Source organism: Ammospiza caudacuta, chromosome 7 (assembly GCF_027887145.1).
Source record: "Ammospiza caudacuta isolate bAmmCau1 chromosome 7, bAmmCau1.pri, whole genome shotgun sequence".
Taxonomy (NCBI): Eukaryota; Metazoa; Chordata; class Aves; order Passeriformes; family Passerellidae; genus Ammospiza; species Ammospiza caudacuta.
Window position 1 is genome coordinate 25,576,780 of NC_080599.1, and position 24,595 is coordinate 25,601,374.

General features: G+C 40.0%; 2 protein-coding genes across 3 annotated transcripts in view; one reads left to right on the top strand and one right to left on the bottom strand.

Moving 5' to 3' along the window:
- CDC73 (cell division cycle 73) overlaps positions 1 to 24,595 on the top strand; it is a 101,569-nt gene that overhangs the window by 38,468 nt on the left and 38,506 nt on the right. The gene's annotated exons all lie outside the window — the stretch shown is intronic.
- On the bottom strand, positions 14,740 to 22,638 carry B3GALT2 (beta-1,3-galactosyltransferase 2). 2 transcript variants are annotated; one of them, XM_058808406.1, is made up of 2 exons: positions 22,170 to 22,638; positions 14,740 to 17,506 (listed from the first exon to the last, which is right to left on the bottom strand). In XM_058808406.1, the coding sequence occupies exon 2, from the start codon at positions 17,372 to 17,374 to the stop codon at positions 16,106 to 16,108; it is 1,269 nt and encodes a 422-aa protein (XP_058664389.1). In that variant the 5' UTR covers positions 17,375 to 17,506; positions 22,170 to 22,638; the 3' UTR covers positions 14,740 to 16,105. The 2 variants fall into 2 exon arrangements, with proteins under 2 accessions (XP_058664389.1, XP_058664390.1); XM_058808407.1 differs by lacking the exon at positions 22,170 to 22,638 and adding an exon at positions 21,507 to 21,651.

Genomic DNA, 24,595 nt, shown 5'->3' on the forward strand with positions numbered 1-24,595 from the left:
TGAGAAGATCCAGTTAGAACAGCAAAATAGAACATATTTTTAAGCTTTTTTGGCAGTTTCTTCTTGCACCACTTAAGAAGGTAATTGATTAAGAGTGACCATATTTAGGTGTTGAAATTTGTGAGATTTTAGTGTTCCATCTAAATGCAGGTGTTAATCTACCTGTGCCCTTTCTGCAGCCACACTTGCTGTTGAATCAGCATCCTCCCTTTTAGGATGTCTGTAGGCCAAGTCCTGACTTACTCAGGTTTGCTCCTGGTGGTTCTGGCTAAGTCTGTTCAGTGCAGGCTTTCTCATGTGGTAAATGACTGCAAAGACCAAATAATGAACTCTGCATTAGTTATGGCTCACTCACCTGGCATTGGGGCAGCAGTGCTGATTCCTCCTGGAGTGTACCTGTGCCTGTGGGCTGCTGGGCTGCCATCTGGAGCTGGATTTGTGCTTGCACTGAGCAATATGCTAGTGCTGATACCACTCACATCACTGCTGCTGCAAGGGTGGCTCCTGGCTCTTTATTCATCTCAAACTCAGCTGAGCTGAGGGAGTTGAGGTGAGATGTGTGTGTATGCAAGTGCATGTGGGCAGGCACTGAATGATGCATTGGCTGGTTTAATTCTCATTCACCACTTTCTCTGTTGGCCCTCTTTGTTCCCAAAAGGCTTGTGGGATTTTCTGGAGATTTTTGGTTTGGGACTTTTCTAAGTAACACAAGCCTCATGCAAATGGGACTTAACACTGAAGAAGGTGATCTGGTAAAAAGAAATCTAGTTCCTTACCTTTGTGAATCAATAAATGTGTAGTCTGAATGCAAATTTCTTGGAGAGACAAACATTTTTTATTTTCTTTTAAAATGTAAAAGGCTAACCTTGGATCTATGCATCTGTAGTACTTAACTGTTTTGAATAATGAGGGCTTGTCCAATGTACTTAAAACATCAAATCTGTCTAAGGCTGTTGGTAAATTGAAAGAAATTTATAAATAACTAGGAGAACAACTGTGTTTTTTGCAAATACATCATTTAATTAGCTGGCCTGTTGTTATAAGTGACCCAGACCCCAAGTAGGAACAAGTTATAGAAGTTTTATTGAGAACAAAAAAAAATCAGTAAAGCAAAAGGGACAGTGCTGGGAGTGCGGCAAAATGCCAGAGGCTTGTGCTCAAAATGGTGTCTTCACCTTTTATCCCTGTGGTATTGCATCAGCTTTATGCAAATTTACTTTTGGTTTTACGTAGTCTCACCCTGTGTCACTCTTTTTGGCACCAGTGTGGTTTCATCACTGTGGTTATCAGGGTCCTCACTGGATGAAGTTCTCATTTCAGGTTATGTCTCAGAAGTTTGGCTAGCAACAGTCTGTCTGTCCAATGCAAACTCATGAACCCACACTGCAGCACACCAAACCATGCTGTCCTCATGAAAACCAATTTCACAACTAGGCTATTGTAACAGCATTAACCACTTTATAACATAGATCATTATCTTAATATTAACAACATTATAGTATCAATTCAGATAATACTTTGTGAAATCCAATTCCCACTCACTTGTTCCTCACACCTATAAAACTCTTAGTTAGACTTTATAAAACGTGAATATTAACAAAGCATATTTTTATTCCATCTTACATTTCCATTGCACTTGGCACATTAAGGTTGGGGAAGTCCAACTATTCAGCTGGTTTGCTGCTTTAAGAAACTTAGGATGTATTTTTGGAATTTAAATCTCTTCCTTTCTGTCTCTCCATGAAGATATATGAGTCAGTTTTGTGCATGAGCAAGAGATATGCTTTTAAAATTCAGTTCAAGTGCGAAGGAAAACTTGGTGTGACTAAGCAAAGTGATGTAGTGATGTGATAAGTTTGCTTGTAGTTAACTGTCAGTCTACTGGCTGTAAATGCATAGTACTTTTAATTTAGAATATTGTTAAAAATTCTAGATTTCTTCAAATGGGGTGGATGTCTCCTTGTGCCCTTCCTTGACCTGAAGGGAAGTGCAGCTGCTGAGTTACAGATGGGAGATTTTGGGTGGCTTAGTGCTGCTGTTTTGAGGAGACACAGAGAAAGCACTGCTTGCCTTTCACTCCCTGGGAGCAGTAATTCGAGGGTTTAATTTCCCTGGCCAGCAGTTTTCATAAAAGTTGACAAGGGCAATAATTTTCTCCAGGTTTTATTGAAATTGGAAACTAGTTTGGAAGTGTACTGTGGGAGAAGGGACGAGTGTTACTGAAGCAGACTGAAAAGAGGTGGGGTTTGCTGAGGCGGGGAAAAAAGCAACTCTGCTTTTGCTTTAGCATAGGAGACTTGAGGGTGCTGCTATTATGCAGCACTATCCATCAGCCCCACTTCCCAATTACCTTTGGTGTAAATCAGGCAAACAGATTTACATATAACTGAAATAAAAATGGAAAACAGTCATCAGTAAAGCAGATAGCCTGCCTGATTAATTGTGTTTTATCATGGTTGCTAACTAACAAAAGACCTGTGGATGGAAAGGGCTTTATAATGATGTAAGACAAATATTTTGTAGCTAATAATACAGAGAATATATTAAAATAAACAGAACATATGCAGCTACCTCATCTGGGTCTATAAAAGCCTTTCTGTTTTAGGATGATGATGTGTGCTGTAGTAGATAATGATTTTTATAGTAGCTTTCATATGTATAATTATGTCTGGAAAATAATGTCAGGAGAAAGCTTCCAAAAATATCTGGACACGAACAGCAGGTGAAATGCAGATTAAAGTAGTAAAATACATATTAAAATCCTAAATGGATTTTAATGCTGTATTAGAAATTAAAATCTAAAGGGACTCTGAATTGCCTGAATTTTACATCTGATTTTGAAGGGTGGGTTTATAGCTGGCTCAGATTTCAAAGGTGAAGTTGTAGTAAGTAAATCAACTTCCTTGTTCATAGCTGCAATCTTTGGAAAACTCTTTTTTGCACGTTTGTTACAGTTCCCATTCAGAATAATGAAAGTGCCTAATCAGGCAGTTGGCTCACCCAAGGTGAGCTAAATATTTAATATGGGTAGCTTGCATATGTGTGCTATTGTAGTGCACAACAAAACCACAGATTCAGTATGTCTCTTATATTCCTTCCCCGGCAGGGCTCAGCAAGACTTTTAATGTCCTTTTATTTTCTTCTCTGGAAAGCTGCCTGCACGTGGCTTGTAATGCCAAACACTCAATTGTAAGCCTTTCAAATATGAATGTGGGTATTAGATAATTTCAAAGAATGAGTACCATAACAGTAATCCATATGCAGGGAACATTTTACAGGTGGGAATTTGCAGCACACAGAAAATATTTTCAACTATTATTTTATTACTCCTTTATATGGAGCTGAGAGAAATAGACTATAAAAGGTAATAAATACTCAACATCGTCGAGGTTAAGATCCAGAATGGATTAAAGTTAAACACTAGGATAGTGTTACTAATATTAGTGTACTAATACTTGTGAAAGTTTTCAGTTATGAGTAAAAATCATACCTTTAAGGAAATAATGTATCTTTTTCTGATGCCTCTCCTAAGTGGAGTGGAAGTGATTGATTAACCTGACATTTAATCTTTGGCATGCTTCAGGGAGTTTCTACCATATGTTCAGTAAAGTGGTGTTTCTTTAATGAAGTCATATTTAAACTGTGGTGAAATGCATAGGAATGTATTGATACTTAATAAATGTGGCATAACTAAAGAGTGCTCACAGCTTATGATGATTTTTTTCCCTCTCCTCCCCTCTCTTTTTCTTTTTTCTCCTTTAAACAAAAGACTGACTTTGGCTCAAATAGGCCTGGCCAGTTTTCTCTCCCACCACATTCCCCAGAAGGAAGCTAAATTAATTCTGTCCATAAGAAGATTAAAAGCTGATGGGGTGGGCAGATGTTTGATTTTCTCAGGGGTGAAGGAAGTAGCATGAGCTTCTCTGGCAAGTCTGAAGATAATGGTGGTGGGAGGGAATGTTTTGCTTCTAGTTAAATTGCAGAAAGGCATTTATACCTTTCTGTAATACATTTCATGTGCTCTTTGACATTATCTTGCTGGAAAAATAAAGATGTATTCTGGGTTTATGTATTAGCAGTTCATTTACTCCAACACTGATTTGTAGTGAATCTGTTATGCTTCAGGATAAATGTAGGTGTTACTGTGAATTTTATTTGCTTTTTACTTCTTTGTTTTTCACTTTTAGATGTTTAAAACTCAGAATTTTCTTACATTATTTATATCTCAGTTAATTTTACATAGTTTAGTTAGTTTTCAGTTCTTTTGCTTAATATTCTAGTATTTTTATTTTCTGTTGATAAAGCCCTGACTGCAGTCTGGCTTACTCCTTATGACCAAGTTCCTGTTGGAGGAACTCATGGTGGACCCTGTGTGCTTTAGCAGAATTCACTGAATTCTCTTCCTGGAATTAACTGATTCTTAACCCCTGGAGTCTCATCTCTCTGTGGTGGCCTCCAGCCTGGTGCTGTCCTGGGAGCTATACAAGAATTTAAAATGACAAGTTACTTCCTTCCTCATCTCTGCATCCTCCTGGTTTCCAGGCTTGTTAAGGGATTTTGTGACAAATAAATAGGTTTCTGGAGGTGCCTTTGTGCTCACAAAAATGCAATTATAAAAAAAATAGCTGTGTAAAGCTGTGGGGTGAACAAAGCCCTCCCTGTGTCTGAAACGTGACCGTGGTTCTTCCTGGTAGTGTCTCTGTCAGTCAGTGCTCTTCAGGGCTTTGAAGACCTTGTGGAAATTCCTCCCAGAGTTCTGTTGTAGCTCCTGAGCTCCCCAAAGTGGGATTTGTTTCAATGGGTTAAAATCTTAATTAATATTTCATTTGTGATGAAACACATCAGGACTTGGCAGGGTAGAGCTGCTGCCACCTGAGCATGGCTGGGAGTCATTAGGAAGTTAAGAGGCTTCAATAATGGTCTGTGTTTTCCTGTTAAAGCAAGTACTTCATAGTTCTGCCATTCACAATCAACCTTTTCTCCTTAATACAATGGATGATGCAATCTAAAATGGCAATATACAAGTTTTCCTTAAGGCTATATCTCGATCAAGGCACTCAAGCAAATTAAAGCAAATTACCAAAGTGTTCAACATCAACATTCATAAGTTATAGTGCATTAAATTGCCATTGGCTGCTGATGTCTTTAGGAATAAAATTAATTTAGTGAGCTGTATGTAGTTTAATTTCCTTGCTTTACAGTGAGTGAAGGCCAATTTACTCCTGCATTGGAAAACTCACATGGGAATTCAGTGCATTTAAATTAATCTGTTTTGACTTCTCACCTTTCCTTGAATCTTGATAAACCTTCAGATCTTTGTTCTCCCATGAAGTTTGGGAGCAGCTTGCCCAGACTCTGATTGTGCTCCTCTGCTTGCTGGGGTCCCATTCCTTAGGGCTGTGTGTAGCCTACATGGGATTACAGCTGTGATCTGCACCAGGAGCACAAGTAAAATTCACTTGCTGCTCTTCTCTGCAGGCACTGATGGCTGGGTTACACAGAGCCATGTGTTTGTTAACTAGCCTGCAGAGCCTGCATGTTTTCCACAAGGCACAGTTCAGGATCCTCTAGATGGACATCCAGCAGGAAATTCAAAGCATTCTAAGTTTTCCATAATGCACTTGTTCTGTGTGTATTTATAGAGAGAGTTAAGAATTGTAAAGGTATTTTTAACTTTGGGTTTTATTTTGGTTGGCAAGCACAAGGGTAATTTGTTTTGCTTTCAGTTTTATGTTTGGGGTGTTTAAGTTGAGAGAGGAATAGGAAATTAAATTGCTGTGGATGCTTAATAGGCTGTTTATTTTTGGGCATAGTCAGTGCTTTCACACTTTACCTCAATTGTCATTACACAAGAAAAAACACTCATTTCCAGTACTTAAACTGATGAATTGAAGCCTACCACTTAAAATTTGTCCACTTATTTACTTCTATAAGCTCTTTAGGGCAGAATATTTTCTCTTTTTAGTGCTTGTCCTGCCTGTGTATTTCCCCTGAAGTATGAGTTTGTGGGTTTTGCATCTTTTATCTCCCTGTTTAATAGAAAGAGATGTACTGTGCACTACTTACTCAAGTGTCACAACTTCCAATGTTTGTAATTACTGTCCATTATTCTGAAGGATTTCTATTGGGTTTTAAAAATATTTTCCATTTAATGCAGTTAGCAGCAGCAGACTAAATGTACTGATAATCTCTGCTCCCATTCTGCATGTGTGGAGGATGGTAGAGTCCTAGGTTACAACATCCCTATAGCTGAATCTGTGTATATTTTTCAGTAAAATATATTGGCCTTATATTTATCAGTAAATGGGGAAACTTGGGTAATATTTTTGTGACTCATTGGCTAAATTTTACCAACTGCTTAGTGAGAGAGTATTGGTAGTAATAGGTCCCAATCAACATTTATTTATATTTAGGTTTTTTTTGAAACAAGTAATTTTAATTTGATCTAATATAATCTAATGCCACTGTTAAGTAAAGAGTTGATCTGCAATATATGATCAGTTCTCTAAAGGACCAAGTGTTATTAGTAAGCTTTGAAAATGTTCTATAGAAAATTCAGAAACTGTAATTTGGTATTTATTAGAAACAGACAGGTTTGTGCCATCTCTGGGAGTCATTGGATTTTAAGGAGTTGGTGTTCAGTTGTTCAGAAGGACTAGTTAGAAGTTTCTCTGAGAACGAATGTTTAATGTGTTTTTGAGGTGTTTGGGTGAGGAGGGAGATTGTTATAGGGTTTGTACAGAAAATGCTTCATTTTTCATATTGCATCTTGTGAAGACTTGCTTCTAGTGGGTTACAGCACATCTGATAACTTGAGAAAACCTCTAGCTATGAAGAGGTAGTTGTAAAAGAGAAATAGGACAACAAGAAAAGAAAGCTTTATTAGCTTTATTGACAGTTGGGTTTTTTTTTTTTTGGCCTTCCCAAATCCAGGGACAAACAAATTCTTATCTGTATTGGCCACTGAAACAAATGAAATGCCAAATAATTTAGGTGGCTGTGGTGGGAGGCAGCCTTTTAATTTCTTTTTTCCTATGGCAACACATCTCATTGTCATCATTTTTCACTTCAAGTAACTGACAAAGCCAGTGTGAAATATGTTCAGCAAATATGTAAAGCTATTTTTGCTCAAATCTTAAAGTGTCACCAAAAAAACCCAAAACCACAAAAAGGAAATTGTCCAGCAGCTTGGGTTACACAACTGAACATGAAGAGAATGAGGTTCAGCAAGGCCCTTCAGCAAATGCAGAAGGTGCTGCACTGGGCTAGGGATAAGGACTGTGTGCAAGGACTTGGGGGTTCTGATGGATGGAAAGCTGAGCATGAGCCAGCAGTGTGCACTGACAGCCCAGAAGCTGAGCTGAATCCTGGGCTGTGTCACAAGCAGGGTGGCAGAGGGGAAGGGAGGGATTGTTCCCCCCTGAGACCCAACGTGCAGGGCTCATCCAGCTCTGCAGTGCCCAGCACAGGACAGATGTGCTGAGCCTCTCAGAGCAGGTCCTGAAGGTGCTCCTGGGGCTGGGGCTGCTCTGCTCCAGGACAGACTGACAGCTGCAGAGGAGAGGGCTCTGAGGGGACCCACTGCAGCCTTCCTCAAAGAGGGAGAATGTCTTTTGACAAAGGCACACAGTGATAGGACAATGGAGAACAGTTTAAATAAACTAAATGGGGAGATTGAGATTTCAATTAAATGTTAGGAAGAAATTCTTCCCTGTGGGGGTGGTGGGGCACTGGAATAGGGTGCCCAGACAAGCTGTGGAAGAAGTGTGCATCCTTTCAGAGTGTGAGCATTGTCCAACTGCAGTTTATGTTACATTTAAACTGGATTACAGCTGTGTGTGCTGAAATGGGTGCACTTGGAACTGGAGCAGAAGATCTTTGCTGTGTTCTAGCCAGGATATATCATCATGGAGTGCTTGCTGCAATTCCATTGTTGTGAGAAAAAAGAAACAACACTTAATGCTCCTGAGCATCTGTTGTGTCATGAACATGCTGTGATTTATCTGTTCCATGGGTAAATCAGGGTCTGATGAATTCAAGGACTATGTTAGTGCTTCAGATGCTAATAGTATAAGTCCAGGAGAATATTGTGATAAGAAGTGGGGGAAAAACCCACTCTATCCATATAAAATATTTACAATGAAAACAAAAAAATAATACAAGGTTCGTAGGTTTTTTTTTTTTTTTTTTACAGAATTGGAAGAGGTAAAACATTAATACTTCACTGGTTGTTATTAGAAGTCTCACAGGCATAACCTAAGTAGTGTTTCATAAAACTCTCAAATTATGGGATGTGTGCAGAAGATGCTACTTAACAAAAGTGTGCTCATGGGTGTAAATTCTTTTTAATGAATAGGAGGATGGGTAGGGTAGAAATGTCATTGTGTACTTTATTCTAGTTTTTCCATTCTGCTCTTCTAGCATGAAATTTGGACAATAAATCATTCAAATTACTTAACTTCTTCTAGTGGAAAATATGAAAATGGTGGAAGGGGAAAAAAAGAAAATTAAAATGTTTGAGGGATCCAGGCAGTGCACTTGTTAATGACTAGGACAGCATTATATTTCATTCAGGCTTAGTGCCTCCAAACTGTTGTCACAGGGCTGTCATTCCTTTATTAACATTAATGAAAGCTGGATATCTGAAGTTGTTTGCAGCATCCACTTCTCAACTGAATTTTGGTTAGGAAAAAAAATCGTACCTTTGATGGATGTAGCAAACAGATCTGCCTGCTTTTTTAAAAGGGGATATTTCACAGCTGGATAGTAGGCAGCAGTGACTACAGCTTGTAACTCAGAAAAAAATTAATTTTTAGTGAAGTAAAAGAATTGTGATTATCTATCATTCTTGCCCATTTTTTTTTTACCATTTTGAGAATTCATGGAAAATATTAGATTTCTCATTTAATCTGGATAACTTCCAAAATAGTTAAATCATGTAAAATTTGATCAAATAATAAAAGCAAACTGCTACATCAGGTTTTAAAGATCATTTCAGATTTGGAAGACAGAATTTTGTCATGCCATAAATAGAGATGTTATTTATAATACTTTACTGTTGAAGGTACTTCTGTATAACAATAAGGTGATTTCTGGGGGTTTGCTGGATTTTGGTTGGTTTTTGCTTTTTCTCTTTGGTATACCTTATTGTAGGTACAGCATAGGCTTTGTAATTTGCTTTTTGCGCGATAGAGGTGTCAGTTGTTATCTCAGGTATGTACGGGTTATTTACCTTTATGTTAGAGTCCTGAGTAACATTAAGAGCACCTCTGAATTGTCTAATTTCTTTACATTTTTGGGACATAAAAATATTATCCTTTTCTGCACTAAAACCCAGTCAATAAAATACAACATTTTAGATTAGTTAAAGATGATGCAATGGGAAATTGGTTCTCTTCATTCAGAAGGCTGGATAATTGAGCTGAGTTTTTATGGCAGCAAAAATCGATGTCTTGGTGGACTTCGAAAGAATTCCTATAAAAGGACTGGCATTTGCATTAAGTAGCAGCACTGAATTTTTGACTGAGTCACAGATGGTACTTTCCAGTGTTTCTTTTTTTGTTTTGTCATCTTGTATCAACCTGGATGTTGGGGCAAAACAGGTTTAAAATGTGATGTAAATTGATGCTGCTTTTGCAAGTGATGACAGTGACACAAATCCTGAATGAAACCTGCAAGATTGTAGGTTATTCTTAGTCTCAAAATAGTTCTCATGCAGGGTATGTTAAATATTTAGAAAAGGCAGTGAGGAAGGTTTTAGTTTCCTTCAGTGTCTTGTCTAGTACTTTATTAACAAAGGATTTCTTGTGGCAGTTGGTTTTTCTCGTTATATACTTGGAGCCTGATTGAGGTGTGGGAACACTTGGCCTTTCCAGAAGAAAAGATGTGGTGAGGTTGTGGTTTTTCAAGAGTGTGAAGGGATTTGGTGGTTTTAGGATGGCATGGATGTTTTTAATTTTTAATTTAGTATAAAACTTTAAGAAGTGTTAACAGCAAAAGAACTGTGAATACTTTACCTTCTGAGGGCTTTTTTTGTGTTGAAAGATTTCCCTAGATCTTTGCAAGCATGACTTTTTCTTATGAAATCTGAATTTTTGTCATCTTGGGAAATTTTTAAAGATTTCACACTGTTTCCAGTATTTTAATCTTTTTTAGTTGAAAACATTGCAAGACATTATCAAAGCTGGTATCCTTAAAATGTTAGGATGACAAACATGTTTCACACACTTCACTTTTTAATGAGGTAAAGAAAAAGAGACTTCTCCATTATGCCCACACTGAGCATCTGGGGGATCAGAGTGAGTGGTTCACAGAATATTCCTATTAAACAGTTGAAATGCCACTTATTATTAGCTAAAGCTAAATGGGCTAATAGAAGGTGGAGGCGTTGCTGTGATGCCCTTGTCCTCAGAGCACACTGTGGATTCCTCAGTGCCCTTTGGCCTCACTGAGGTACAACAGCTTGCAGTGTTTTGGTATTTAAAAAAGTGTGTAGTGGTTACAAACTGATAGAGATTGTATAAAACCACCAGTTTTTTCCTCGTCCTCTTTGCTTCAGCAAATGACATCTTGAAGGTCAGCAACAATTCACTCCACCCTTCAGAAAGTGGGTTTTTTCCTCCAGCCTTGCCAGGCTAATGAAAGCCCTTTGAGAAAAATCCCATCAAAGATTTTAGCAGCCTTGACTTCTCCAGCCTGGACACTGCTCAGCTTAAACATTCACATGGAAACCTTTGAGAGTACATAAAGCTTTAAGCCACCAGCACTCCCTGAGCTGGGGGGACTTTTTTTTTTTTTTGAGTGGTAATTCAAGGTTACTGTCTTGGTCAGAACCTTTTGACCAAAAGTGCAGTCTTGAGAAAAGTGAAGGGAATGGTTCACACCCTGTGGTTATAGAGCAGTTAGCTCATGAACCAAAATGCATCATTACTATCATTCAGTTAGTGTTATCAGGAAAACTGTCAGGTTTAAATGCTTAAGAGAGCTCTTGTAACTGTTGCCATGGCAATATCAGAAAAGCAACGTGGTAATGTTCATCCATATCCCATATTCAGTTAAATTCCTTTGCAGTCTTTTAACTGTGAAAAGAAGGCACCATAATATGTAGCAGGCTCTGTTTCTTTTGAGCTGGAACAAATGAAGGCTCAATTTAACTCTTTATGTGAAGATGAGATACAAATCCTAGGCACAAGTGATCTCATTTGCTTTGCTCTTGGTTTGCCATGTACTATGTGTAAAGTACTCTCTGTGGAGTTACTGACTTGCTGTTCATGCCATGGTGTCATGACTTGGAATTTGGTTTGGGCTTTAAGAAACCACACACACTGCAGTCACAAATGAAACGTTTTGTTAGAAGAATGGATTTACCTCATATGTAAATCTTCCCTAAGTGCAGAAGTGTGGACACTTATGACTAGAATTCCAGATCCTGCTTTCTCATTTGGCCTCAGTTTTCTAATGCTTTTCCCTGCCACTGAGCCTGCCCTGTGTTTCCAACCTGTGTGGTGTTGATCAGCTGTGCATTTTTAGTTTCACTCTTCTGTTTTCTGACATTCAAGCTCCTTTTTCACTGACTTGCTGCAAGAAGTTGTTTTCCAGAGCCCTCCCCCAGCCTCCTGCCCTGGAAAGCCTTTGTCTGCACTCTTGGTACAAAGCAGAGCCCACGTCCTGTCCTTGCTGACCTACATTTGCACAGTGCAGCATTTCAGAGCTGGTCATGCAGCTCCCCTGCCTCCCTCGTTCCCTGGGGCTGCCCATAGACTGGCTGGGGAAGGGGAGGCAGGGCTGGGTGTGCTGGAGATGAGATCTGCAGGGAGAACAGCCAGTGCCACGTCCAGTACGTGTGCTCAGCAAAGGGGTGATACCGTGCCCTAAGTCACATCGTGCTCTGAAAGGACAATCTGAAATGAAAAGGACAGTAATGCTTTTCACTGAGAGGTGCAGTTCTCAGTGTAACTGAGTGATTGTCCAATATTTGCTTATTTGTGCTATTTGACAGCAAAAGAGGGATTGAGAAATAGCATCTGAAATTGGGAAAATATGGCAACAACAAGTGATGTTTTTGCAAATCAGTTACAAGCCTGTTCTTTCCAAAAGCACAAATGGAAGAAGCAGTAGTTCCTGTATTAGCATCTTTCCCCTCCCTTTCGTTTCCTCCTAGGAAGTTTCCATGCATTGCAATGAGCATTCCTTCAAGGGAAAAGGTTTTCTTGCCCTGTGGGATTTTGTAGGTATTTTAGATTGATGTGTGATTAGGGACTGTGTTAACACATCAGGAAAGTAAGTGGGAAGAGGGAGGCAGTCTAAAGTAATGGCCTTTAGGTGCTTCCCTCCCCTCCAGTGCCTGATTTAGCCTGGGCTTGGAGACAGTTAATGCATGTCTTAACATGTTGATATATTCTGAAAATATTTTGTAAATGAGGACTGACACGTTTAGTATTACTGCACTGCAAAGAAAAGCAGATTCTAAATTGCTGTTCTAGTAAGGTTAACCTGAAAAGCAGTCTGTCTCATCTCTTCTAGATCACTGCCATCCCATAATTTAAGTTTATAAATTTAAGTGAAGATCTTAGTGGGCACTGAATTTTCTCGCAGAACAACCACTGATGCTTGGAAGTACCTTGACATGTAATTTTTAAAATTTAGAACAACTGCAAACTTTACCCATGAAAGATTTCTCAGTGGCTGGGGCTGGGATCAGTTCTACTACACCAAAAGCTGTAGTTGCACATTTTGCATTCTTAGTTCTATTGGTGTGGGATGTGCAAATATCTCACACCACTGATTTGATTGGAGACATGAAAGGAACAGTTCTGTTGTTCAATAACAACTTTTTTTGTGGGACTTCCTTTTGGTCCTATAGTATCCAGGCGTAAATCTTTGTTAAGCTGAAAGTTAAATAAATATGGGAAAATGATGGAATTCCAATTTCTGGTTCTTGTTACCAGGCCAACTTTTCTAAGATTTGTTTTTTGCCAGAATATTGGTGCTGAGAATGTCACGATTTTTTTCTCCCATCCTAGCTTTTGAGCCATTATGACTTTTTATATTTGTTTTCATCCTGAAGCAGACATACAGAGAAGTAAAAACATTTAAAGCAAGTATTATACAAACTCTTGTACTTCTGTATTCAATGAATAGTTATATTCTTTTTTTTTACTGCATTGCAGACATGTTAGAGTTTTTAGCTACAAGTTTGTATGCTATGGGTAATGAGAAATGTTTTTTTCTTGCTGTATGGGGAAAGGAAGTGAGAGAACTTGTCCAAGCTTTTAATGATATAAATAATTATTGCACTATTTTTAACATGAACTGTTTTTATATTTTAGTAGAGTGAGCAAATAGCTTAAACACAAGCTAGAAAACAGTAAAACATTCAGAGAAAAGAATGTAGTGTTCATTCTGTAATTGCATATTTCATCACACAAAATGATTCCCTTTTGTTTCTGAAAGCTTTGCAACAAACTGGGTAAGAAAACAGTACTTGGATGCAAATGATTTTAGTAGCCTTTGACCATCTTGATAAGGATTCAAGTATGTTTATAGAGTGGTTTCAACTTACACCCAAACATTAATACAAATTTAAAAAATCACGTTGGACCCTTAAAAGGGCATTAAGAATGGCTTTTTATTTAGCATTCTGGTGCTCCTCACTAGTCCTGTGAGTAGCAGGAGGTTTGGTATGCTGAACTCATGGGCACTGTGCTGTGATTCTGCCAAGCTTGGGCAGATCAACATTGTGTAGGAGCTCCAAAGCCCAGCACCCAAGAGGTGGTTTGGCTGCCAAACTTGATGATGCCAGTGCCAAACTATTTAAGATTTAGTATTAACCTCTTGGACTACACCCAGGAGCCAGAAGAGCATTTAGAACTAGCCAGAGTTGGTAAAATCAAGTGCATCACAGTGGAGCTGGAAAGTGCCAAGGGCTGGGAGCAGGCTGAAGTCCTCTCCAGGAGGCTGGAGTGTGTCCTGGACCACTTATGGCATTGGACATGTTCCAGAGCTCAGTCCCTTGCAGCAGCTGGTTCCCACACCCACTCTGGGGTCTGGAGCTAGCACTGCAGGGTAGAGCCTGCTCCAGTGCCCTTCTGCCAGGTGCCTCCAGCTGGGAGCCAGCAGCACATGGGCTGGGGAGACCTGCACTGGGGGCTGAGAGCACACTCCCAAACATCTGTCCTGGGCAGCTCTCTCACATGAATGCCAACAGGCATCGTGTAAACCCAGTGTATGAACTTGTAGTTTAGTCAGAGAAATCTCTGCAGAAGAGAGTTAATACTTTTACTGGTGTTTGTTTTCCCCAAACCAGACATTTATGTTACTTCAGGTGTGATGAAAATGCAGAAATTTACAATTAGCACACCCCAAATACAACAGAGGAAAAAATTTAGTGGAAGATCACCAAAAAAATGGTGTTGAGCAAATTCCCATCTCCACCTTCTGGAAGACCTGCTGGAGTTGTTTCAGAGGTGCATCCAGGGCCTTGCAGTCTGTTCATGTGAGGAACATGTGAGAGTTCCTGCAGACAGACAGCCCTGAGAAGAGCTGCTGAGAATGGTCAGTAATATGATTTGCCTTCTCATTACAAAGGAGAAAACCCTGCTGTGATCACTGTACTGTGCATGAAAACCAGGCTTCAAAGACTAGGGAACACTAGAAAAATCTAGTAATGCTAAAGTTAGAAATTTCTTTCTTCCTGAGCAGCTTTCCCAGAAAAAGTAAAATCTTAAGACCATAAATATAATCAATTTTATTAAATAATAAAAGTACATCAAATATTTGTATATTCTCCAATTAATAAGTCCCAGTCAAACAGAAAACTAATTGCAGTTTGATCATTTGCTGATGATCAGAGGTGGGTATTGCTTACCCTGGCACTGTGACAAGCAGTAATAACCTGAATTTGATACAACTCTGCTTAACAGTTGGAAAATAAGCTTTAAAAGTTCTGTTTGTTAGAAAACTGCAAACCTGTAAATAGATTTAACCCACTTCTCTCAAATTGTTCTCAGTTGTATGTGTTGTGACTTTAAATTGCTTAGGCTTTGTTCCTGCCCATCTTGTTGGCTGGAACTCTCAATCTTATTGTGACCTAGTTTTCCCCACCTATAAACTCAGGTGTAGGGCTTAATTTTCTCCAGCAGATGTACTTTCACTTGGCTGAGCCTTGCTTTTTGTCAGACAGGAAAGAGCAAAACAACGTTTGATTAATTTTCTCCTGCTTTGCAAAAAATGCAATTTTGTCAAGAATGGTGCAAGACTGGAACTTATGTTTTACATTTCTCATCAGCCTCTGAATTACCTTGAAGTTACGTAGGGAAATTAATAGCAGATCCAATTAATTTGCATGAAGGTTCCAAGTGGAATGAATGTTACTTGGCACCAGATCTTAGGAGCTTGCCCTGTGATTTCTAGAGAATGGAGTGACTTTCAGTCAGTTCTTTGTGGACTGAAAGTTGCATCCAGATCACCGCTTGCATTTCTGACGCCAATGTACACAGCAACTTTGCAACTTTGATTTCATTTATCTCTCCTTCCAAACCAAATAAGCAAACTTCTGAAAACTGGACCTACTTCAATGGAGTACATTCTTAGTGATTTAGGATTTATTGGTAGTGTCTTACTAAATTGTGACATTGCTAAATGTGTGATACATTAAAGTAGTATAATAATTGTCATGTGGCATTTGAAGGTAAAACTGATCTGCCCTTTGTGCATTTCCTTAGTTTTTAATTTTCCATTTTATAGCAGTTCTGGATAATAAGAAATTACATGGAAGAGAACTAGAGCTATGAATGCACTCCTTAAAATAAAAATTTTAGTGTGGAAAATATGCTCAATTACATTTTACTGGCACATAAATCAGAAATTGTACCACCAAAGTGTGCATGCTTATTATTGCATGTTAACACAGAAATCCTTATATACCATCTTGTCTTTTTTATTAATCTCGAATTTGCTGGGAAAACCGTTTGGTTATAATTTCATCATACTCAAGAGCTATAATTTTTTTTTTAACTTAAAAAAATAATTTCCCTCCTGCCCTGTGTGCTGGGCTCAGAACTGGGGCTGCTGGGTGTCCCTGTTTCTGTACACGTGCCGTGGGCCCTCAGTGCAGCCTGCGGTGGCGGAACCTGCCGGCCTTATCTTTGGCCGCGTTGGCGCAGGCGTTGTGCTTGTTCTGCTGCAGGTGGTTCCAGTATTTGATCAGCTCGCTGGGTTGGAACTGATGGGAGGTAATTAGGTGGCTGTATTTACAGCTGGAGTAAGAAACTCGCCAGTGATTGAAGACAAACTCGTTGGGTGGGGGCATGGGGTCAATCCGCAGCTTGGCGAGACAGATCCCCACGTACACGTCCTCTAAGTGTAAACGTCTGATGCTTAAGGAGACCTTAAAGATCTTTTCTGCTAAGTCTCCAGAAAAAACATAACCAGTTCCAGAGCAAAATACAGGGTAACGTTCACTTGGATACAAATCAGGTGGCATATACCACTTGCTATCCTTGTTCCTATTAGGTGCATAACCTCTCATTAAATAACCTGTAAAATACTTGTGCCTTGGAGGAAGTTCTGGTTTCAGAAGCTTGTGTATTAAATACTCAGTATTGACAAACATATCACTATCAGTTTTCATAACATACGGAACATGTGGACAGTAGGTTGCAACCCAGTTCATTCCCATCAGAGTTTTTATAGTTAAATTATAGTAGGTGTCGAAGTATTCTTGTTGAATGATGTCGTGGTACTGTCTGCTTTCCTCAAGGATGGTTCTCTGGAGGTATCCATCTACCTTGGTGCTTAAGCCCAACAAAAAAATCCGCACAATTTGGATGCCAGGTGTCAGGCTCTCATTGCCCCAGGTCTGTCGAATTGCTTGTCTGGCCTCCACCTGGCCTGGCTCTGCAGCTATGAGCAGTATTAGAAAAGGGGTTTTTTCCTGGCACTTGCCAGGCTCGTTGATGATGTATCTGAAATGATAGGAAGTTGGGTGCCCAGTGCCTTTCTCGTTGTAAATACTCCCATTGGCACTGAGGGTGTTTTCCAAACCGGTGACTCCCTGTGGGGACAGATCCGTGTTGTTGGGGTTGGTGACTGTTGGGGGCCGCAGTGTCTGAGGCACAGCATCTCTCCACACGTTCCTTAGAGAGCTGTGGTTGGTCTCACTTTTTGTAGATCTGAATCCTCGGATGGTGTAAGACATGGGGTTTTCTCTGAATCCAGCTTTGCCTGGCAGCCAGTCGTGGTGGTTAAAGAACAGAAACATGGCAAAAAGAAACACCAGAGAGACCAGGCCGATGAGATGGGTGCGAAACAGAGACCTTTTGGTATTCCAGGTCATCTTTGCCAAGCAGCAGTGCCGTCTTCTCCACTGCAGCATGTTGTAAGGATCCAGTGATGGGATGTGAGACAATGCTCAAGGAAAAGGCTTTTCCAATTGGTTTAGAATCCACTGCTATTCTTTGGTATTCATTTTCCTTTGAGTTGAGCAATCGTCTGCAAATGGCTCGCTCTGCAAAGAATAAAAAAAAATCAGACATCTTTCATTTTACACACTTGTAATAGAAACGGTTACAAATAGAAACTAGATATAAAATTGAGTTAAATTTACTTTTTCAAAGAACAGCCCATGTCAATGGAAATAAGATTTGACTGAGGCTAAAAGCCAACCTTGTTTTATGATTTAACTTGATTTGTTAGCTTTTAAAAATGCTTTTTGCTTGGTAAAAGTTTCAACAAACGTTCTGGATACCAAAGATAAAGAGGCAAAAAGAAAATGGATCATATTAGCAGGAAAAAGTGTGAAGCAGATGTAAATAGCTTCATATCCATGGCTGTGAAATCCTTGTAGGGTGTTTGAGAAGGACTGAATGAGAAAGCCTTGCTGGCAGATGGAAGGTTTAATGGCATTAATTAAAATTGATTTGACATGCAGAGGCTGGGATGGCTGACAGTTTTCCAGCCCTTTTTGCAGACCGGCGTGCCTGGTGGTGGGACAGACGGCGATGGCAGAGCTGTGTTAGTCGCAGGACACTGCCTGGCGCGGCTCCACCAGCCCCACTGTGCAAGGAAGGGCACTGAGAAGATGCACCTGTCAAAATTCATTTTCAGGGTCCAGTTAGCTCACTGCACAGCCCTCAGATGCTAGTGCAGGATGACATTCCTGGTCACTTCTCAGGCACCTTTCACCTTCTACTCTGCATTGGAGAAAACATTGGATGGAGCACTGTGCTGTGGTGCCAGCCTCAGAGGCAGCTGAGTTAAAATTAAGTCTTGATGTTGAGTAGACAGAGATCTTGGGTAGTGATCGTGTTAACAGGAAATAAAACTGTTCAGGACTAAGTTTCTGGCCAACAATCTGATGATCATGATATTGGGTTGGGTTTTTTCCCCCTCTATAAAAGTATATGTAAGTACTGCACATAGTAGTTGGAAATTTCAAGTATTCTGACCAGCAGCTGTAGCTGTAGGAAAAAGTGCCAAAGTAGTCTGTGCTTCATTTTCTCTTAAATTTTTGTTCATATTCAGCAGTAGAGTCAATATGGCAGCTTCATGATGCTGCATATTAAAAGCTGATCACATCATCTCGTAAATGAACTTTCACTGTACAATAGCAATTCGTTTGTGATTTTCAATTTGCTCTAATTTATTCCTGGGCCCTAGGGTCTTGTATAGGAAAAAAGGATGACAGTTGAACAAGAGTCCATAGAAAATGCTGTTCCTAATAGAAATATGCGATTTATTAATTGCTTCGCTATCTTCTTAAACCAATATTTGGAATAATTTGTGCATTTAAAAACCAAGTGATATGTTACATGGGAAATTACAGAGTTTAACGCCCTAAGGGAGTAATTTGAGATGTGAATCGAATAATAGGGTATTAAGCTGTACGTGTGTGATGCAACATTGAGTTGCCCTGTTCACCAAAGGGAATATTTGTGTTTCGGAAGGGTGGGGGAGAGGGGTTCTCCTGATGTTTATTTTACTCACTGCCGGGATCTTTACCGTCACCCTCCGGATGAGCGGGAGCCGCCTCTCGGCCCGCCGCCGGCCCGTGACCCCGCCAGGGGGCGACGCTGCGCGCCCGTGTGACGCGGGACGGCGCGCCGGGGTCCTGCGGGAGCGCCCGAAAGGCCCAGGGCGCTCCGGCGGCCTTCGTGCCTTTGGCTTTAAAATCTGATTTTCTTATTTAGCTATTCGGGGCTGATGCCGCTTCCCGGAGACTCAGGTGTGCCTATAAAAATCATAAACCCTTGTGTCTAAACTAGTACAGGAATTAACCTGACACTCCATGCTTGTGCTGCTTTTACCTGAATATTGTTTTTATGTAAAAGAAAATAAGCTCCAAACGTATGCTACTCGTGTTTATGTGACCATTTGCACCTGCTTTTCCCTGCTGGAGAAACAGAAGCTTCCCCTCAGAACTCGTAATTGTTAGTTTGTCTGCAGTGTGCAGTGAGTTGTAGATGAACGCTCAGCTATTGGGGAATATCTCTGTAATAAGCAAACAGAAATGTTACTTCAAAGGATAGCCCCGATGTCACGGCAGTTCATTGTTTGATTGGAGGGCAGCAGTGGGAATGTTTGGTTAATTATTGTTCCATTGCATGCCTTCACAGTTTAGGAAGAAAATCAAACCCAGAATTTCTCCACTGTGGAGTAGCAGCTAGAACTCAGATTAATTTTGTCACACTGAATTGTTCCACTTATAAAAACTACAGTCATTAGATGGAAATACTTCAGCAAAAAGTGCACTGCATTACTAATCTTTGTTTAATCTGAGGCAGTGTTTTGATGAGCACCTACTTGGGTAAGGCAACAGGCAAAAGTGAGAATCTTAAGTTATATAAATATTTGTGTAAACTGGCAGGGGTTTGCAGGTTCTGTGTTTCCCTGATGCACTGATGTCCCAGCACAGGCACTTGCAATGGCCGAATCCTTTCTTTATTAGGCTGCATGCTTACATAATGCATATGAAAATAAGTTTTACATGAGGGACAGATCTAGAATCAGAAGACATTTTAAGAAAGTCATATTTCCTTGATATTTTTTAATGTAGTTGTTTGATTTTTCAAGGTAGGAGTGCCTTAGAAAATCTGTCTCTGTTTGCCCTTTAAAAAGGCATTTCATGAATAGGGAAAGCACCCACATTTGTGTTTCAGCTTTATAGAGCTATTGACTGGAAAAACCCAAATAACGTGGGCTCATTTTCTTTCCAGTTGTGTGTAAAACATTTCAAAATATACAGTGAGGTGTTAAGCATTGAAAATATAGCAACAACAATGGCACCTTTGAAAAAAATACTACATGCTAGGGTGTCTTGTTTAAAAACAATGTCTAAAACTCTTAATAGATATTAAACCCACCATCTAGTTCTATAATAAAAATATTATTTTCTCTTATTTAATTAGGGTTGGAGCATTAGGTTTTTTTGCTCAAATACTTAAAATTCCATTTGACAGAATGGTTATGAGTAGGCACCAACTATTGACAGTAGATAAGAAAACCGAAGTACAGGAGAGGGTCTCTAGAACACTCACCTTGTCCTCGGGGAGTGTGTTGTAGCATGTAACTGCATTCTGGAGATGTTATTTGTGGTAATGCTGCTTCATTTTTGGCACCTGGCAGTGCAGTCACTGATGCATTATCAAATGCCAAATACATAAACTGTGAATGCCTCTTGAATTTTTATTTGTGGTCTGTGCTCTGCTGGTGTTTTGGTTCCTGGTACTTGCAGTTCTGCTCTATAATTACAGCTTTGAAAATTGAAGCATTCGACTTCCTATTCACACGTCTTGGATTTTCATATTTTGATTAGCTGTGTGGGCAAACTCTTAAATTAGAGGGAAGAGTTCAAAAGGCAGCCAGAGTCTGTGTTCTGATGAACAGCAGTTGCATATTGGGCCTCATTTAATGTGCCTGGCTTCCCTTACGAGCTCCATTAATCTTCTGCACAAAACAGTATTTGGGATAAGGTTTGATGTGCAGCTTTTTAAATGCCTGATACCAATGCCTTACATTAACCAGGTGTGCTTCTCCTGGAGTGTTGCCTTAAGATACATTTTTTGTTGTTGTTTTAAAAGTTCTCTCAAGTGACTTTATATTCTAAATGTCTTAAAACTGATTTGAAACCGGTGTCTGATGTATGCTGCATCCCTTGCTTTGTGAACTCCTTCCAGCTGCAGTTGTTTTGTTTCATGTTGGCATTGCCTTGGGCAAAGAAAGCACATTTATATTGACATATAATGATTTATTATGCCTTATTGGAAGATTCTGCAGATAAGCACTTTCTTTATGTAGTGTACTGAATTGCTATAGATTTAGGTCTTAAATTTTTATTGCAAATACTTACCTTTTCTTTTGTCACTAGTGACAAAGTATTTAAATTTCAACAAAAAATAGGAATGAATGGCAATTAGATGGAATGTCATTTTACAATCCAAGTTAAACAGTCAGTGTTTTCATATTAAACAGAAATTGCAGTGATGGCAGGAGATAAGTTACGTGCTTACCATTTTGAGTGTGTAGTCTTTGAAGGTTTCCTTTTGGGATGTCAGGGAGGCTGATGTTACTTGTAAATCGTGGTGCCTGATTGCACTGCTGATGGTTTAAATCATGCCCAGTCTTTTGCACGCTCCCAATTTCTGCTTGGCTGCTAGTGCCCTTGTGACATTTTGCTTGTGTTTGGGGGGCAGAAAAGCAGGTGTAAAAAGGGCTGAGGGGACTTGTAAGATAATGTCTTTTGACTGTGTGGTCTGTTTTGATGGTTCAGTGCTCTCGATATGTCACATTATGGCCATTTTACCATGCTTTAAGATTACTTCAGATTAGGATTAATTCTGACCTAGTTCGAGAGGATTTCTAACTGGTTTTTCTGTATTGGAGGGGTTTGAGTTTTTAATTTCTCAGTTAAAAGCAATCATTACGGGAACTCCATTATCCCTTTAATCCTTCCTCTCCAGCCACAGCAGCCTTGGCAGACTGTGAGCACCGCATTTAGCCAGTGGAAGGGAGTGACATTGTGCTGGGGGAGAGCAAAACCTGCTAGAATTCTTTCTCCCTGCTCTGAGACGCTGTTATGTCAGGGCTCTGCAAATTAGGAGCGATCATTATCTGCAATGGTCGAAAAGGTAACAGACAAGCGAATGAACATCACACACAAGGGTTTGACATACCTTCCTTGGTCAGGCCATTTATGGTGCAGGATTATACCCACAGAAAATAGTTTGGGCACGCCATCACTTCAGCAAAAAAGATGCTCTCGACCATGCGCACATCCCCCAGCAGCAGCAGCAGCAGCCCTGCTTCCTGCGCCCGCCGCGCTCGGGATCCGCTCTGTCCATCTGTCTGTCCGTGGCCGTGTTACCTTCCCGGCTGGCCGGCGGCGTCCTTGGCTCGGGGCTCGCTGTTCATGCTGCACACAAAGGACGGGAGCCGGGGCTGCTCTCACAGCCGCTGCCTCGCGGCTCGGACAATGCGGGGCTGTGCTCTGCTCTCCCCAGGATCCATATTCCTGCTGGAAATGTTCGCGGGGAGCGCCTCACTTGGCTTCGGTAATAGGATCTCCCTCTGCTCCTTCCTTCATTGTTGCTAGGCAGTAATAGAAATGGTTTGGAGTTGTTTTAACCCGGAATCGCGGTGTATAAAATCCATTCCGTAGTTCTCGAGCTGCTGCACAGGGCAGGCAGCAGTTTAAATGTGGGCTTTGACAGATGCTGTCTTCTGACAGAGCAGAATTTAACGTCACTGCTTGGCTGAGTCCCACGTGATTGTTTGCATTCATTTTGACTCAACCCGAAGGCAGACAGGAAGCTTTACAGGCTCCTGCTCTTATTTGATAAATGATACGTACTCAGTTCGTGCACACTGATAGGTGAATAGTATCAAAATTGTATGTTCATTAAGTGGAAAATTGAGGGTTTTTACAGATTGTTTTCACTTTCCCTTGACCGTGCAACTTAGATTCTCTAGGAGATTTTTAATGCTAGATGTTTTAGTCCCATATTCCAAAAGCTGTTCTGCAGTGCAAGGGAATTAAAAGCCTTTAAATGCTGAAGCTTGATTTAACCCATTTGTCTCTCTGGGAGTACAAATGGTCTGTGCCTTCACGCCAAAGAAAAGACAGAAGTGCCTTTCTTTGCTCATGTTTCCTTTACACATTCTTACTCTTTAAAAGCTGCTTTTTGTTATCTGAGGTTATTCAGTTGGGCTGATCAACACTGATTTATAAGCACATGCTGTTAAGCTGCCTCTCTGCTGTTAATAGCTTTCTGCTATGGTCTGGCATTGCAAAGTCAGGGGCACTTCATTTCAATTATTGATGAACCTAAAATGTCTTTTGTCTGTTACAGACATACCATTGTCATAAAATTTATCTTTTTGGTCCTAAGGAAACCTGTGTTACTTTCATTTCTCTCCTTTCAGTGACTGACCCTTCTGTGCTGAAGCATCTTATTATATTTACTATATAAATAAAATACCATAATACCTGAGAAAACAGAGACCTAGCAGCATACTTACCCAGGTATTTATTAGTCACTCTGTTTGCCCACTCAGTTTTGAAAAGCTAATGACTGGCTCTTTAGAGCTTTTTTTTACAAGGAGTTAAGAAACTGTGACTTATCTGGTGTGTCTGATTCGTAGTGGTGGGGGTGGGCACGTCCCTTACTGGGAAATAAGGCTTCCCCAGGCAGTCAGTGTGTTTTATTATTCTAGATGCATAATATGATAGTTTACTAGAAACATAATCAGATTTAGATCCTCCTAACTAAATAATCTATGTACACTAACTTTCTCTATTAATTTAGTCTTGTTTGTAATGCATGAGTTTCTGAACCTCATAAACATTTCCGCAAATCCTTTGATCCTATCTGAGGACATTTTAGGATCGTGAGCATATTTCCTAAATAGTAATTATAAATATTAAGTGTGTATCAGTAAAGACTTTCTATTTCCTCCAGTCTAAACAAATCAGTGTTTAAAAAGTGGAGGGGAGGGGTCAGTTTGGAGGTAGAGCATGAGAAGAGGGCTGTGTCCAGCACCACTTACTGCTCTGGGACCTTGATGAATAATTGAGAATCAGTGCATTGAGATGTTCCATATGTGCCCAGGTGACTCCATTTCCTAGCTAGACACACAAAGCTTTTGTGCTGCCCTGTGTAATATCCAGAATTTGGTGTAGTCTGTTGCTGGAGCACACAAACATGTGAGAGCATGGCCAGGAGTCCTCCCAGTTTGCTGCACTCTGGGCTATGGGTAGGAAACCAGGTGGGTTATCCATGTGGTCAGTGCATCCAGGCAGAAGGAAGGAATGCTTTGGTCAAACACAAACATGTAAATCTGCCTCTGAGTTTCCAATTTTCAGACAAGACTAATTTCCCTTGTATTTGGAAATGAGTTCAGATCTCAACAGAATGGTTATTAAAATCTGTGCTGTTTCAACTTAATGTATTTGCTACTGTTTCACTGTACCTGGTTCCTAAAGCTTGGGACCTATTGGAAGGGGGAGAGCTGTTTTCTATTTTTCTATAAATGCTCATTAGTAAATATTAAAGGTACAAAAATCCCAAGGGCTGTTTTTCTAAAGAGAATCCTTTTTCAA